This window comes from Eretmochelys imbricata, chromosome 5, assembly GCF_965152235.1.
Source record: "Eretmochelys imbricata isolate rEreImb1 chromosome 5, rEreImb1.hap1, whole genome shotgun sequence".
In the NCBI taxonomy this organism is placed as follows: Eukaryota; Metazoa; Chordata; order Testudines; family Cheloniidae; genus Eretmochelys; species Eretmochelys imbricata.
This window is the reverse complement of record NC_135576.1, coordinates 80,736,605-80,753,641: the sequence shown is the minus strand read 5'-3', so window position 1 is coordinate 80,753,641 and position 17,037 is coordinate 80,736,605. Positions and strand designations below refer to the sequence as shown.

The 17,037-nt window shown below is 39.7% G+C and overlaps 1 protein-coding gene across 2 annotated transcripts in view; it reads right to left on the bottom strand.

Annotated features, from left to right (window-relative positions):
• Nucleotides 1-17,037, bottom strand: part of MEGF10 (multiple EGF like domains 10) — a 97,886-nt gene that overhangs the window by 23,788 nt on the left and 57,061 nt on the right. For both annotated transcript variants that reach the window (XM_077816362.1, XM_077816361.1), the window contains exons 11-12: nt 13,964-14,127; nt 9,766-9,868 (exon numbers count right to left, since the gene is read on the bottom strand). In XM_077816362.1, coding sequence (XP_077672488.1) covers nt 9,766-9,868; nt 13,964-14,127 — 267 coding nt within the window. The remainder of the gene's footprint in view (nt 1-9,765; nt 9,869-13,963; nt 14,128-17,037) is intronic.

The window sequence follows — 17,037 nt, the reverse complement described above, 5'->3', positions numbered from 1 at the left end:
CTCATTTTGTTTGTGCATTATCCTTCATATCATACACTGCTTCACACAGTCATAGCGAACACATTTTTTCAGAGTTTCAATGAGGGCAAGTTGAGTTTCAGTATACAGTGGTCACTAGCGGCAAGTCATCATTTACCAACAGCTACCACAGAGTGTTTCTGAGCTTATGTAGTCCATGAGTTATGAGTTATTACAACACGGCTCCTGTGATCTGCCCACAGAGAAACCTCTATGACAGCGTTTTTCAAAGTTCAGGTTGTGACCCAGTTCTGGGTCATGGCATGTAAGGCACTGGGTCACCTAGGTGACCCAGCGGCTCTGGTCAGCATTGCTGATCGGGACATTAAAAGTCCCGATGGCGGTGCTGCCCAGCTAAGGCAGGCTAGTGCCTACCTGCTCCAATACTGTGCTGCACCCTGGAAGCGGCCAGCTCAAATAATTATGCTTTATTATGCTCAAATAAATTTGCTAGTCTTTAAGGTGCCACAAGTACTCCTTTTCTTTTTGTGAATACAGACTAACATGGCTGCTACTCTGAAAGAAAAAAAGACAAGCCCTGTCCCCCTATAGTGGTCATGGAGAAACTTCTGTGCAGAAAACCTCAAAGATTTCCTTTTCTTTATCCTCTTCCCATGTGTTTTCTGATGGGTGAAGGTGATCAGGTGGAGAATTATTTCAGGCTACTTAGCAAAGGAAAAAACATGGCATCTCAGATACTACTGTGCCATAACTGTGGGCAAATGTTGCATTTTTAATGGTGACTGATGTATTTGGAATTGCAATTTGCACAATATAATGCATTGAAACAATTCTGAACTTTCCTTCCACTTCATTATAAATGGAATTTCATTATATCTAAGTTCAGTATAAGGAAGGCAGGTTCCACTGTACTGAGAGGTAAAGGCATGTATAAGCATAGAGGTACATATACTGATTTAATGACATATTGTATCTCTATCTACATATTTTAAAATATCTCATCTATTAGTTGTTATTTAGAGGAACACAAAAAAGAAATTCACAGGAAAATATAGTTTTAATTTTTACATCTGTTTAAATTAAAAACTAATTTATTTTTGAGAGAAGGGTAGAAATTTCAAAAAGATTAAACAAAAAAGATAAAGAATTCTCCAAGCTCTGATTTTGTATACTACATTTCAGAAAAGAGAGCTAAGCTTTATAGCAAAGCTATGAACTGAGGAAAACAAGATTTTAGTGGGGTTTGCAAGAGATGTTTTGACATAACCTTAACAGGGGTGCCAATAATACACCTGATGATGAACAATTTGATTTAAAAATGTGAATTTTCTTTCTTATGCAATAAAAGTATTTTTGATAAGTTTGTGTGTTGCTTTTGATCCTGATAAGGAGATCTGTGAAGAAATGTTTTTGCCAGGGCTGCGGACAAAGAGCTCTTTGATAGCTTCCACAAGTTGCTAGGCAATAGCTGAATGGTGATGATAAACTTCAGCTAAGCAGCTCTGAAGAAATGCTCATGCATTTAATGCCCAGTGCTTTATGCCAAGGGCCTCACATCTAAATCAGCATTCCCTCAGCATCCGAATTGCATGACTGAAGTAAATAATTCTTCAGGGGTATCAGTGTTTTCAGCCATACTAGCAGAATGTTTACATACTCCATACACTGTACTTTTAATATTTTCAGAGTAAGTGATTCATCCAAATCAACCCACATTGAAAGCTCATGGCTTATTTATTTTTGTCCTTTAAGAGGAAAATTCCATAAATAATTATTTCTGATCTGAAGTGACAGAGGCAAAACTATTGTTCCCAGACACTGAGCATGCTCTCTAGCTTACTCATCCTCCATTTGACTGAGGAAAATAGTCCAACACAAAATAAGATAAATACCACACTACTATGCCAGTGTATTTATACCCTGTGTGGCATATGGAGTCTCCCATTATATCCTTAAGGAACAGAATCAAGACCTGTTTTTAACCAACTATCACTCCTATACACTGGAGTTAATTCTGTCACAGAACACTGCATCTGAGAGCAGGATCAGGCCATCAAACTGTTCCATAAAATCTTGGCCTTCCATTGATTTCAATGGGGAGCAGGATTTCACGCCTTGTTCTTATTCACATGAGAAATACTTTTCCTTAAACTTACAATACTTCAGTTCAAAAGAAAGCTCAGACTTGTGAGAGGGAAAGCAGGTGCAGCCTATAATAGAGAAAACCAAGGAAAGCTTCCCTAATTCTTTACTAGATGAGTGAGTGAACACTGAGAAGGGAATCAGGTTGGGGTGAGTGCTTGATGGGAAGAGCACAGGGTGCAGAGGTGGACAGTCTCAAAGGGGGATATTGTTGTTGGGGATGCCTTCATTGTCTCCAGCTGAGAAGAGGGGGAGCTCTTGGTCTTCATTTAGGGGAAGTTGGGGGAATAGCTAGAACTTCAGTGTATCCCACTGGAGAAAATACAGGATCACAGAATTTTTCATATCAGTTCAGACCATTTGGAATTTCGATTTGCACAACGTAATGCATTGAAAGAATTCTGAACTTTCCATCAAGTTTATTATAAATGGAATTTCATTATATCTAAGTTCAGTATAAGCGAGGCAGTTCCACTCTATTGGGGTTTGGGGAGGAGAAGGGGCACATATAAGCACACAGGTACATATACTGATTTAATGACATGTTGTATATGGGGAAGGAATAAGTCTCCAGCCACTTTTGTAGGGAGCAAGCCACCAACAACCTCTCTACAAAATTCCTGCTGAAACAGAAGCTGGTAGCACACATCTTGTTTATTTTATTAAAGGAAGAGCCCAGTCACGTCTAAGATTTCCCAGTTTTTTAGTGGGTGATCTTTTCTTTTCAAGGCTCTATTGTTTCCACACACTGCCACCGTGTCCAATGGTACTTTACTTTTCAGTTACCACATTCTGAACAGCCACAGGAAAAAGAAATAAAATAACTTGTCTCCTTTTCTTATGTTAATCTATTGAAAGTTTGTTCTTAAAAAGAAAGCACTATTGCCTCTGTATATAGAAGGAGTCAGAGTGCACAACCCCAACAGGTCTGGGGACACAATGAACCCACTGTAAAACATTATGGGCCAAAACAAAGTGTTATTTATTAACAAAGAGTTTATCAAACCATGTGTTTTGGAAAGTAAATGTGCTCTTTATCATAGTACAGAATTATCACAAATGTGTGGCAATATACGATTATGGTGATGGCTGTCAGTATGCTATAGCACTCACTGAGATTACGGGGATAGGACTCAGGTCCTTATGCTCCAAAATTACAGACACCAGTCAATTGAGCAAAACAAGACTCTCCTTCAGCTGTCAGCAGTATAGTGCCTATGAGACACAGCTGAGCATTATGATTCCATCAGGGTACTAGTGCTATACACACCATTTCTTACAAGTAATCTTTTTAAAGAGTCAGTGATCCTCTTTTCATCTACGCTGAAGTGGATCATTTTTTGCTGTTAATGTGGGGAGGGAAAGTCACAGAAAAAAAGACACAAAAGATAGCACACACTACGGGTGGAAAATTGATCTAAGCTATACAATTTGAGTTACGTTAGTAGCATAACTCAAGCAACATAGCTTAGATCTACTTCCCATGGGGTCCACGCTACGCTGTGTCGATGGGAGATGCTCTCCTGTTGACTCCCCTTACACTTGTCGTTCTGGTGGAGTACCGGAGTCGACGGGAGAGTGAGCTGCAGTCGATTTAGTGGGTCTTCAGTAAACCCACTAAATCGACTCCTGGTGGATCAATCGCCACAGGGTCGACCCACCGGTAAGTGGAGACAAGCCCACGGTATGCAAAAAAGCAAACTGACTAAAAGAGAGAGAGAGAGAGAGAGTGTGTGTGTTCTAGTTCAGGCGTCCCAGAGGACCTGCTTATTTACATCCGTGAGGCAGGTTTTGATAATTATGGCAATTCACTTTTCTATTCAGTAACAAGTGTGGCTTCCAAAGTTATGTCAGGATCACATGGTAAAAACACAACACTTCCTCATTACAGCAGACACATATGGTGACGGACAATCTGACTAGTATCAGCAGGTGTCCATGTTAGGGAAAAGCCACCAACATCCTGTCTGGCATAACATATGGTTGAATACTGTACATGTTGCTGGCATAACATAGACAGGAATTATTGCATCTGTCTTTTCCATAAGCCAGTGCTATTGTTTTGATATACATAGCATATTTCATAATCCCCAGTGCCATATAAGCCTTAAATTGATTTTTAAAATTGCATGTGCAGTATCAGTGTGACATGGTATTACTTCAGGATCTCCAAACATCTAACAAAATAGTGTGCAACACAGCAAAAGAATAATGTGTTATCACTAAGAAATAAGGCATATTTTAACTTGTCTGAAATAAAACCTTGTGCTTTTTACACTGTTTCAATGGATCGACTTGGCCTGCTACTGCCTGAATTTGCTAATTTTACGGGCCTGCTCCAAACTCCACTTTTTTTACGGCTGTTTGTGGAAGAGGTGAAATTAGGGGATAAGGATAATAGCTTTGTTATGTTACTGAAGTTGCTGGATAATGATTACTGAGAGGAACAGCGCATAGTCCTAAGTACATTAGGTTTAAAATGGTAGTTTATTGTTTATTTTAATTAGATATAGAGTACCCAGTGCTTAAGGTGGGAACTAGAAATGCCAAAAATATATACATATGTAAATTAATGTGCATGGACACATTGTACCAAATTTAATAGTCACTATTTAACAATAAGGTGTTTGTGTGTGTGTGTAAGTCTCTCCGTTTTAAGGCTCTCTTATTTTAAAGCACATTACTCTTTTCCATTGTCCTATTTCTTCTTCTCCATCCAAATGAAGGCATTAAAAAAAACATCAGAGTGAAAGATGGCAAGGTACAGAGGGTGGGTCTGTGCACAGAGGTCATCTGAAATGTGTGTGGGTGCTTCCCTTTTATACCATAATAATTCAACCGGCTCCTGGAATGCATCAGAATAGTGAGAACCCGAAAATAAGCCACTCCATTAATTCTAGCTGTTCTAAGCAGGGAGGGGCTTCTATATGGTGAACATTCTTAGTTTAAGTTCTAAACAGGGCTGGGTTCTTATAGGGTGAGCATTCTTAGTTGAATTCTCTAAATAGGGTGGGGTTTCCTTTAGGATGAACATTCTTAACATAAACCTCTCAGTGTGTAACTGCAGAAGATACTGTAGGAATAAAATAGATTTTTAAAAAATTATTCTGATTACTCCTTGAGCTTTGTGGTAGCTCATGACAATGTTATATCCAATAGTGAGTTTACAATTTTGTTCTTAAAAGTATAAAGACTTCTAGAAGCAAAACAATATTTTGGGGGCATTGTTCATATTAAAGGCAAACTTATTTATAAAAATAAATTAAATACTATCTTAATTTGTTGACATTCTGCTCAACTGTGACTTTGCCATAAGACCAGAGTATATGACAATGTATTGTTGCACTGCCTCAGGAGAAGCCAGTTTCCTCACTGCTCCTGAGAACAAGTAACTTGTACCTGGTCGATGTCTGGTGCAGTGACCATTCCCCAGCATGCTAGTGCAGCTCCCCAGCCCAGTGTGTTTTGGGAGGAGGTGAAGCCAAGTACCCCACCCAACCCTGCCCTGTTCTGCCCTCTCCGAACCACCTGTCTGAAGAGGACACATAGTAGCCCTACTTCCCCACCATGCTACCCATGATGCGAGGCACACAAATGACCCTTAGGAGGAATAATGAAAACTGAGGAAAAATGCTAACTACCAAATGTTACATGTATTTGCTGTGTACCTGTTCCCCCATAAATACTACAACTGCTCCTGACTTTAACAATTGCTTAGCACCCTCTTAAGATCATACTTTATGCCTCAAAATCAATCCATTGCATAATATTCCCCTGATGTACAAAACTGCCATATGAAAATGCCTAATATCTGCTTTTCTTTTAAAAGGGAAGACACAGACACAGTATTTTCAAAGAACTGATCATATTGGCAATAAAGTTGATAGCAATATTCTTTTTTAATATTAACAACAAGGGGAAAAGAACACAAGCCAAAATTGGGAAAGAACAGGTTAAAGAATATTTAGATAAGTTAGATGTATTCAAGACAGTAAGACCTGAAGAAATTCATCCTAGGGTACTTAAGGAACTATCTGAATCAATCTAGGAACTGTTAGCAATGATCTTTGAGATCTCATGGAGTGTGGGTGAGGTCCCAGAGGACTGGAGAAGAGAAAACATAATACCTGTCTTTAAAAAGGGGAACTAGGGGCATGTCTACACTTCCATTAAACACCCGTAGTAGCCTCACTCAGGCTCACAGGGCTCAGACTGCTGGGCTATAAAACCGCAGCATAGATGTCTCGGCTTGGGCTGGAGCCCATGCTCTGGAACCCTGCAAGAGGGAAGGGTCCCAGAGCCCGGGTCCCAGGCCAAGCCCTGACATCGACACTGCTATTTTACAGTTCTGTAGCCTGAGCTCCATGAGCCTGAGTTGGCTGACATGGGCCAGGCACAGATGTTTAATTGCAGTGTAGACGTACCCTAAGAGGGCCCAGTGAATTACAGACCAGTCAGCCTAACTTCAATACCGGGCAAGATACTGGAACAAATTATTAATCAATTTGTAAGCACCTAGAGGATAATAGGGTTATAAGAAATAGCTAGCATAGATTTATCAAGAACAAATCATGCCAAACCAACCCTGGTGATGGGGCCGGCAGCCAAATCCCTGGGCACGGGGCTGGCAGCCATGGCCAGGAGCGGAGCCCCAGAAGCAGGGCTGGCACCCAAGACCCCAGGCATGGGGCCGGCAGCCAGGGTAGGGGCTGGGGCCAGGAGTGGAGCTGGATGGCACCCCCTTCTTGCCCCCCGTGCCCCTCCAAATGTCCTCTGCGCCACCCTACCGGGGGCATGCCCCACTGATTGGGGATCTCTGGGTTAGATATTCAGAAAACCTTTTTAACTCTAAGGGTAATTAAGCTCTGTAACAGGCTTCTAAGGGAGGTTGTGGAATCTCCATCATTGAAGGTTTTTAAGAACAGCTTGGACAAACATCTGCCAGGGATGGTCTAGGTTACTAGGTCCTGCCTCACTTCAAGCAGCTGGACTTGATGACCTCTTGGGGTCCCTTCCACTTGTACATTTCTCCTTGACCTCAATGGAAGAAGGATCAGGTCTGATATCTCTGTAAACTACAGAATTTGGAGTTTTTAATTCTAGCATATACCAGCTCAATGATCTCCAAATACATTTGGGACACATTTTAAAAATCTAATCTTCTTATGTTGTTGAGTTTCAGTATCTCCATTAATTTTTCATACACGACCAATCTGTTTAAATTGCTGTTATAACAAAAGCTATCTTCACCACTATTAGTCTGTTTACTCCCAACAGTCAAAATGTCATCACTAAAATGTGAATCTATGGCACAGCTATTTTAGAACCCCTTTCTAAAGTATTCTTTTTTTTCCCATTCTAAATATAAGTACATTCATAAATAAGTGTGGCTGCCTCATGGCTGTCAGTCTGACCCATGGTGTGTGGGTGGAGGATTTTTTCAGACAGTATAAGAAAACTATCTTGTTTATAAGATACTGTATGTCTAGACACCTTGACATGTTGAAACTAGTCTCTCTTACACACACTGCCAAGATGACATTGTCAGGGAGACTCAATTTCACTCATAATCACGTGTGAGGCTTTTTTTTTTTTTGGGTAAACGTTTCTCATCCTTAAGTATAAAAAGCAAATTAACTCTGAAAGAAGCAAAAATGCATAGTCACTGCCCTCTTTTCAGTAACTGGCTTCAAATAGGACTGGAGACTTGTGCTATGTTTAAGAGTTTTGGCCACAACCTAGTTTAGAATAATCTGTTTATAATTCTCAAGTCTCTAATATATTTTTATGGGAAGACCCGTTACAAAAAAGCTTGTCATGATTCTACTAAAGTCATTACAACAAATGTGTTATATTTTTTAAGTTTCCTTTTAAGTTTTATAAAATGATGTTGGCCTTTATGACTATTTGCCTCCAGATTAAGAGACTAATGGACAAATTTTCAGTTGGTCTTCCTACTTATGCCTGCACAATTTGTGAAGACATCCGATTACATGCACCAACCCTGAACACTCATGCTCACAATCAGGAACCGCACACACAATATGAGAATTTTTGTGCAAAAAGTTATTTTGTATGAACGTGACAAGTGAAAATTAATTTAAGCTCTTCAGCCAGTCAATAAATCGTACAGTATCCTATTTTTTGTCCCCTTCCCCCCCGCCCCGGCACTATCACACACATTGGAATGATCGTTCAGGCAAGGTCTATGAATCCTTGCTCGTTCCCTTCTCTCTCTCTACAAGAATCAAAGCCTCACTGGTTTTGTCAGTGCCTCTCCTGACTGTAAGAACTAAATGTAACCGATCAGAGAACAGAAACGATATAATGCAAGTTATAACCAATTTCAACAGCTAACCAAAACATGAATTGCAAATATTGAGTATCAAATACCTACATTGAAATGTCTGTGATCTATCTACAGAGCTAAAAAACAAACTTACAAAATAAACCAAGTAAATTCAAATAGTGCTTATGTTTGAGGAAATCAGTCTTTTTGCAAACTTTCTGTGAGCAGGAAAATATGATATATCTTGTCAAGTGCTGCATCCTCACTGCTCCCCACTCCCCCCAGAGCCTCCCGAACACCCGCAAAACAGATGGTTGCTACGGGCAAGAGGCGCGGGAGGAAGCGGGGAGTTGCTGTTCCACAAGGCCGCCGGGGGGCGGGAGGCACTGGGGATGGTGGTGGAGGGGAGCTGATGGGGGTTGCCAGCCCAACCCTGGTTCCAAGCCTGCATGGCCAAACAACATTATAAGGAAACATTGCACAACTATAAATGAGTATGTTCTCTAATAGATCAGGGCCGTAACAACGAAACAACATTAACCAGGATGACATTAAGTGAGGCGTTACTGCACAGCTGGTAGAAAAAATGGAACAAGAGTCTCATAATAAATTTCTAAACCTCTTCTGTTTCACAGTGTTTGAAATGGACCCAGTTGTTTGTTTTTTGCAAGTTTCCATAACATTTTTATCATCAATTTTTTAAAATCAAAATCATGTTAAAAATAATGAACATTTTCATTTACTGAAAATATTTTTCTGCAAATAAGTGTTCAGTAACAATTTAAAATACAATTTTGACAAAAAAATTAAATAAAAAATCAGTACAAATGTTGCAGAAATGTTACCAAAATTTCAGCTTTTTTAAAGCTTATTTTTCATCAGAAAAACTTTGCGTGCAAAAAATTTCAGCCAGTTCTACTGACAACACAGCTTCTGCAGAAGCCATGATCCCACTGGCTGGCTGCCTGGTGCTTGCATGTTAGAAAGTCTCCTTGGGGATGGTGCAGGTGTGGGTCTGAAATCAAGGCTTTTTCTGTCAGTATTATCTTAGATATCCACACAATTACTGACCATCTCTTGAAGGGACCATGGTGTGGAGGTTGGCTGCATTTTGTGACTTCCCCCTTCCACTCTCAAATGTATGCAGAGCCCAGATCCCAGGGAGCTCCACATTCCAAGGATCACATGAAAGGGAACACATGCCATGGAGGTGGCATTCCCATCTTCCTGTACTTCCCATCCTAGAAACTACCAGTCTGGATCTTCTCTGCCCACCAGAGCAAAAGGAATGATTGGGTCCCACCTTATTTAGGTTGTCATAATTTTTTTAACCCTCATACTAATCTTTACTTTACCTGACCATCCAGGGAGACAGCGACAGTAACCAGTGGTTGGATGACAGCCATCTGCATGGCTGCAGTCACAGCGTTCAGCACAGTCCATTCCATATGTGCCATCCTGTCAGAACAAAAAACATAGCTGAAACCATGAGAGCTAAAAAAGAGAGCTAGAGGAGAACAAGTTCTGATCAGTTCTCTCTCAAGCAGCAACAATCTTCCCTTTTTATACTTTAATCAGCTTAATTAAGGTAAAACACCTTTCTGGCTTTCAATAAATCAAAGTCTGTGGTTTTATTCTTTTATTGCCAGGGGTAAGAAAAAAAAAGTTAATTAAATGCTTTTGACAGATCCCAGACAGACAACTCTTTTTGCAAAACAGTTATTGCAAGGTTAACAGCGGCACTGCAGCTTCCTTGCAATGTCCCTCTAATGGCCCTCAAACCTGACCTGAAACCTGGAGAGACCTTGAAGGAGGGAGTAATTCAGTTTCCATCCTGACTCAGTCTTTGACCTCTCTATTAAGATTGCCAAGAAGGATGCCACTTAGTGGCAGTTTTATAATGAACTCAGTAGAAAGTAGAAGTATGGAAGTACAACTTTTAGCGTGCTGTGACACTAGGACTGAATTTTACATATACATGTTTTATAAACAAGCACAAACAGCCTCACTTTCTTTTTATTAAAATTCCCTTCTTTTGCATTACAGTAAATGCAACCTGACAAGGAGAAGGATGCTTACTGTTCACAAAAGGAAATGGGACAATTATGTAATATTATTTTTTAGTGTGGTAGCATTTCTGTGGACTGATGGAAAGCTGGTATATGATGGATTTGACATAAGGGGTCAAATTCTCCTCTAAGTTTCCCCAATGCAATTCAGATGACTTCCATTGGATTTTGGAATCCCAATTCTAACTGCATTTAGTTTCTGTTAAGTAGGAGAAGGTAAACTGATTTTAGAGACAATTCCCCATCAAGCCAACTCAAGAAACTGCACCAAGGAAAACCACTAGGTTCAACCTCCCAGAAGAAAGAAAAGTTTAGCAGTAATATGCAACTACAGAAAAAGGGGTTGGAACCAAAATGAAATATAAGGCAGAATAGGTAGTATAATCACACTTATGTGCCTGGCACCACCTGCATGAAAGAAAACAAGAAAAGAAATACACACAGCACCATTTAAAAAGCTAGTACAGTGGGATAATTTAAATACCAAGGCTAAACATATTGTCATAATAACATTAGAACTTGAAATGTAGCCTAAATCAAGTTTCATCTGCTGTTTCCTGATACTCATGCCTACATTTGAAAAGAGTTCCACAGGATTTGGCCATTTAACTACCAGTCTTTCAATTCCAAAACAGAACAACACTGCCCTGCACACGACTCAAGAATAAGCAGTGTCTTACTTATCTCAATAATCCATTTTAATGTAAGGGAGAAGAAGAGATTAAGGAAAGTACTTCCTTTGCATATAATCAGATTTGTGAAGAAAGAAAATCCTCAAATATATTCTGGAAAGGGGGTAATTTGTAATAAGACATAGCAGAAATAAGACTGCAAACTCACTTACTTTTGAGTACTAATATGAGCTGTAATTTTAGTAAAAAGATGTGTCCTATGCTCACTGGAATGACCAGCCTAAGTATACAGCCTGAAATGGTGGCTGAAATAATAAAATATTTTTTTCCCCAGATCACACTGGACACAGGAAAACTAATGGGGTCTAGATTCAAGTTTAATAACTGTTGGAGATATGGGCAAAAAAACAACATTATGTCATATGCACTTCCTCTGATCTGTGGTTTTTGGGAGAAAGTATTAGTCAGGAGGATCAATTTAATAATGAATGTGTACATTAAAGTGGATCCAAATAACTAATTTACTTTCTTGTTGGCAAAAACATCTCTCACATAATAAAAGTAGAGGGGAAATATTTATGGATGGAAACTCTAATGGATAAATGATGTGTATTTCATAATATTAGTTTGTTAATTTTCAACGTTGTACTCAACACAGTCCCTGTTTTGAAGATTTTATAATTTAAACAGAAGGCTTAGAGAAGATGATCTAAGTGTAAGTGCAAAACCTTGTCTCTCTCTTCAACAGAAGTCCAATAAAAGATATTACCTCACACACTTTATCTCTCTATGCTTAGAGATAGGACATATGTAGAGACTTACATTCAAATTAGTTTTTTTTTTTTTATTCTCATGTTATGGAATTTTGAGATGGAAAAAGCATTTGATAAAGGTTAGTATTTGTAGGTGTCATTTTGCTGAAAATAGTGGACTGCTGTGGATTAGCAGCCTCGAAAGAGCAGCTTTCTCTTAAGGAGACAATATTGGAAGGTGCTAATGCAAGCCAATGCAAGTTGAGGGCATTCAGCATCTTGCAAAATCAAATAGACAAGGTTGTTTTAAAGAAATCTGAACCTGTTTTCTAGGAGCTTAATTCATATTTTTGTTGGAAGCATTGTATGTGCTTATATTGTTAGTACCCTATCAGTTTTCTGTTTGTACAGAATGTGTTTTCATTTTAGTATAAGTTATATTATATTGTTACTTTGTGGAGAAAATTAATTAAAAGCAAAACAGTCTCCCCAATATTTAACTCCTGATTGCTCCGAGAGCTGCATAATCCGGACCCAATGAAGTAGCATAGGTTCGGCTGTCAGACATGTTGTAATCCAGCTGCTCACACTGCCATCTCATTGAAAATAATGGAACTAAGCAAAACACATAGATGTGGAAGTGGCGGGGTGGGGAATTTACAGGGGTCATGTGAAATTCAAATAATTCATCTGTAACTGAATTAACCCAAAGCTTCTCTTTATCCATAACTCCAGAAGAGAGTCGTCTTCACAAAACATTTTATTTTCATTGGAAGACAAGATTTCATTGGAAACAACTTTTGGATGAATTTTTTTCATTCTGAAATGTATTTGAAACAAAAAAAAAAGCAGAGAAAAAACAATTCTTTAAAAAAGATTCCAATGTTTTCATTCTGAAATTGTGAATTTCCCCCACCACGTCAATATCTGATGGTTTCCCATTTGCCAGTAGTAACATCTTAGCACTTAATGTCAAATGTGAAAGTGTTACTTTCCCTCTGAAATTAACACTTTCAAAGACAAAGTAACACTTGCATTTTTAACTCTTAACCCTTAAAATTGAAAGTGTTACTTCTAAAAGTGAAACATAATTTATTTAGCTCCCATTTTTTTGCTCTTTCCCAGCTGAAAAAACTGGGGAACAGTGAGAAAGGTCAATAGGGAACTACTTTCCCACATTTTATACATTGCCTGCGAGAAAACTGAAATTTCCCAATGGGAAAATTTCAAAAGGGGATTTTCCTACTAAAATGTTCCTGGGGAAAATCTCAGTTTTCTAGCCCACTCTAGAAAAACAATTGTACCAGAGGGAGAGTCTGTAGAAGAAAAAGAGAGAAGAGACAAACAGATTTGCAGGTCTCTGGAAGCAAATAAAGAAGAGATGGAGATAGAATTGGGGAAGCATAAGGGTGTGGGTCAACAGGCTGGAAGAAATTAGATGCAGTAAAGCTTAATGAAGAGACCACCACCTTTACTAGGCATTCTCCTGTCTGAAGTGTCTGACTCACAGTACCCCCAAAGATCTTGAGTAAAACTTTGTTCTATCTTAATTATAAAGTTTTAAAGTTAAAACCCGGATTTTTTTGTGGTTCCCTGAGAGATTGCTTAAATATTGGAAGTAGCAGACAAAGCCCTGAAGCAGAGGAAGACAAGTTACTACAACAAAAGATTATGTACATCTGGTTGAAGAAGGAGAGAGAAAGATTTTCATTTTGGTTTTATTTTCATGCTGGAAGACAAACTAACCTAGATAAACACATTCTTATATTCAGAGTAATTTTTGTTAATTAGAGGTTATATTTTTTGTTTACATGCTCATTTTGAAATATCGTCATTGAAATAGTTTGGGTGACTCCTGATTTATTGTAACTAAGAGCAGAATTTGTCTCTAACTAAGCTTTTAAACAAGTTCTGAAACAGTCAGTGAAACATCTGGAGTAAAATTTTCAATATGAAGGCACAAAAAAGTATTGTACATTCATATATGCAGCTGAGGAGCCCCACAGTACTCAGTAGAAATACTCTCAGTTGGAAGTTTTGCAGGATTAGACCACTTATAACAGAACCCCTATAGCTCATCATTGAGTGAATTTTAATTACCTGGCAAGTGAGTTCACATTTTTCCCCTCTCCAACCTGGAGCACAGGTACAGGTTCCATCCAGAGCATTGCAAGCCCCTCCGTTAAGGCACTGGCAAGTTAAATTACAGCCAAGACCCCATGTGCCACTGGGACAGTTTATTGAACAATCCACACCATGCCAACCTGCCACAACAAAAATGAAGTGTCATATTAAACAAGAACATGTTTCTCTTCCGTTGCTGGGAGGTTCCTCTTCTGGAATCTCTCAGTGATGCACAGCAGCAAGGATGACCATGTAGCCTATGAGAGAGTATTAGTCCTCCCAGCTGAGGCCTTGCTCAAGTTCAAACAGAGGTGTCCTTGTGCACCTGTAACAGCTGTGCACAGCACACATTATAGATGGGTGTCAACATATGAAAGCAATTAATAGTACATCTGAAGGGAAAATAGGACACCTTGAGAATGCTCACTGAAATGCACTAAACTATTTTGAATTTTGCAAGGGACAGCATAAAAAAAGAAAATAGGGTCCCTTAGAAAATAGGGTCAGTTCTTCTTAAAAACAAAGTTACTCATATAGCTACTTCTTTAGTAGTCTTTCTGATGGGCTCTTTGCAGACTACATTCAGTGCAGACAGAGCTATGGTGCAGGCATAACAGTGGCCTTGGCAGAAAAAAAACAAAGGTTAAAAAAAATAGATCAGTGAAAGAGTCATTATGTAAGGTGGGTTTTTCCAAAGACAGATATGAGATGCTTCAGGAGATTCCCCACTTCCTTCTGAATATTTAAAAATAACCCCAGTATAAATTAGAAGATGCCTATAAAATGACGCTTCATTACGTGATTAAGTCAGAAAAATGACTCAGGAAGTAAACACTGAAGTAAGCAGAAAAGCAGAAAGCTTTTAAAAACATGCTACTGTACATCTATTGGATATAGCAGCCAAGTAGTCATATGCTATCATCGACAGTGACACAAGTTACATTTCTATTTCTATACTCTGTTTACAGTAAGTGAGGGTAAAAATAACTGTACTGAATTTAATCAATAAGCTATTCACAACACGTGTTGTCATGAATCTCCCTTGTGCTCTGGATTTCTTACTGCAGAACTAAGGGCTTCATTCAGGAAAAAATATTTGTTGCAAATATTGCATTGTAATAATTAAAATATGGAAACACATTTTCCCACAATACTCTTCTCAGGATTTGTGTTCTATCCCTTCACTCCCTACATTGCCTCCTATAATGCAAGAATCATTAAAGTAAACAATTCCATGAAGAATCATATAAAATTTGGAATGTTTCTAGTACGTCATATTCCCCAAACTCTCTCTGACCCACCCTCCACAAATCTGTCCCACTCCCCCCTTCTCAGACTCACTGTCTTGCTCCCTGCTCCATCACCAGGGCTGGGCAAGAACATGGTTGTTAATGAAAAAATGTAGAGGAATTTGGGGGAAATAATATGTGTAATTACATGGAATATTTGAAAATGGAGGGTAAAATCCTGGTCCCACTGAAATCAATGGGATTTCACCCAGAGCTCTTCAGAAATACCATAAAGGGCTAACACATTGCAAGAGGGGTAGATATGATCCTCACTTTATTTAGCAGTTGTGTCAAACACTATTTTTGCTGTGACAAGTATCTGTTTAATACTTAGTAAAACAATTAAATCAGTTATTTTTTCATCTTAGTATTAATTATGTTGGGTAAAATTCTACCTTCTGTTCAATTCTCACAAGGCCCAAGCAAATGACCTTCGGGCAGGGATCTGAGGAAAGCAATACTTCTCCCAATCCAGCCATTTGGCAAAGAGCAGCTGCAAGTCCAAATCTGCCCACTGCCACTATTATAGCACATAGATTACAATAGTAGCTTGGATGCCAGCACACCTGCTACATGGAGGATTTAGGGCTACGAATCCCTGGAGCGGCAAATCAACTAGTCACTTCCCTGCTGATTCTGCCACACCTCCAAGACCCTTTCCTGTGCTTCTAAGAAGAGAAGCACTTTAGAGGAGAGCTCCATGGCACATACAAGGCGCAGGATCCCCCTGCTCAGCATTCTGTGGCCTGTCTATTTCCCCTGACCAATCCAGGAGCACAGCCAAGATGGTTATCCTGCTTTTAAGGTTTTCCCCACCTGCAGATGATGGGGGACAACCTCAGGCTCTCTGTGTGTAAGAAAATATCCTTACATGTGCCTTCACCTTGAATATTCCTTTGGACAGGAACTACATGGAGACATGAGGCAGGGCTGCAGAACCTTGTATGGGAGATGGGAAATGAAGTTCTTATCATGCTCCTTTCTATCTGCAGAACACATGGCTGGAGAATTTGCAAACAGTCTGAATCCCTGCCGTATATAGGCAAGTTCACTCCAACATCTGCTGTGGGAGAAGGTGAGCTGGGGCGCAGGTGGTACATGGAAGATTTGACAGGGAGAAAGTGCCAAGCAAAGTAGAGGGTTATGAAAGGAAGTGGGATGGGTGATACTGATGGAGGCAGAGCCAGCTGAGTGGGGATAAAGTGGGGGTGCCGAGGAATGAAGGAGCAGTACCTCGCACTAATGATGGTGACGCTGAGAAGGGGAGTAGGGTAAGTGTTGGGACTGGGTCAGAGAATGATTGGAGAACACAGGATTGAGCTGGAAAGGTGTGGGGGAGCCAAAGGGGAAGTGATGATTTTGGGGGTATAGATAGTGGTGTTGAACGGGCAGGAAGAATATCAGGTGTCCATGGTGGGATGGAGGCTGCAGTGACCTGGAGCTTGTTCAGATTCATGCTGATTTGGAGTGGAAGTAGAGTCAAGTCAAGTCAAGTAGGGTTGACAGTCAAGTAGGGTTGCTTGACAAGTAACACACTTGTCAAGTAACACACTTGTCAAGTATACAGTCAAGTAGGGTTGCTGACAAGTAACACACTCACAAGGAAACCTGCAGCAACTTATGTTCAGCAGCTCCAGAGAAGAGAGCAGCATCCTATCTTGGGGTGGGTACTAGTGATTCCCGCCCCCCCCCCCCATCCACAACTCCAGTGTGACCTGCACAGAGAGCAATGTGAAGGGTATGTGGATACAAAGCAGAATA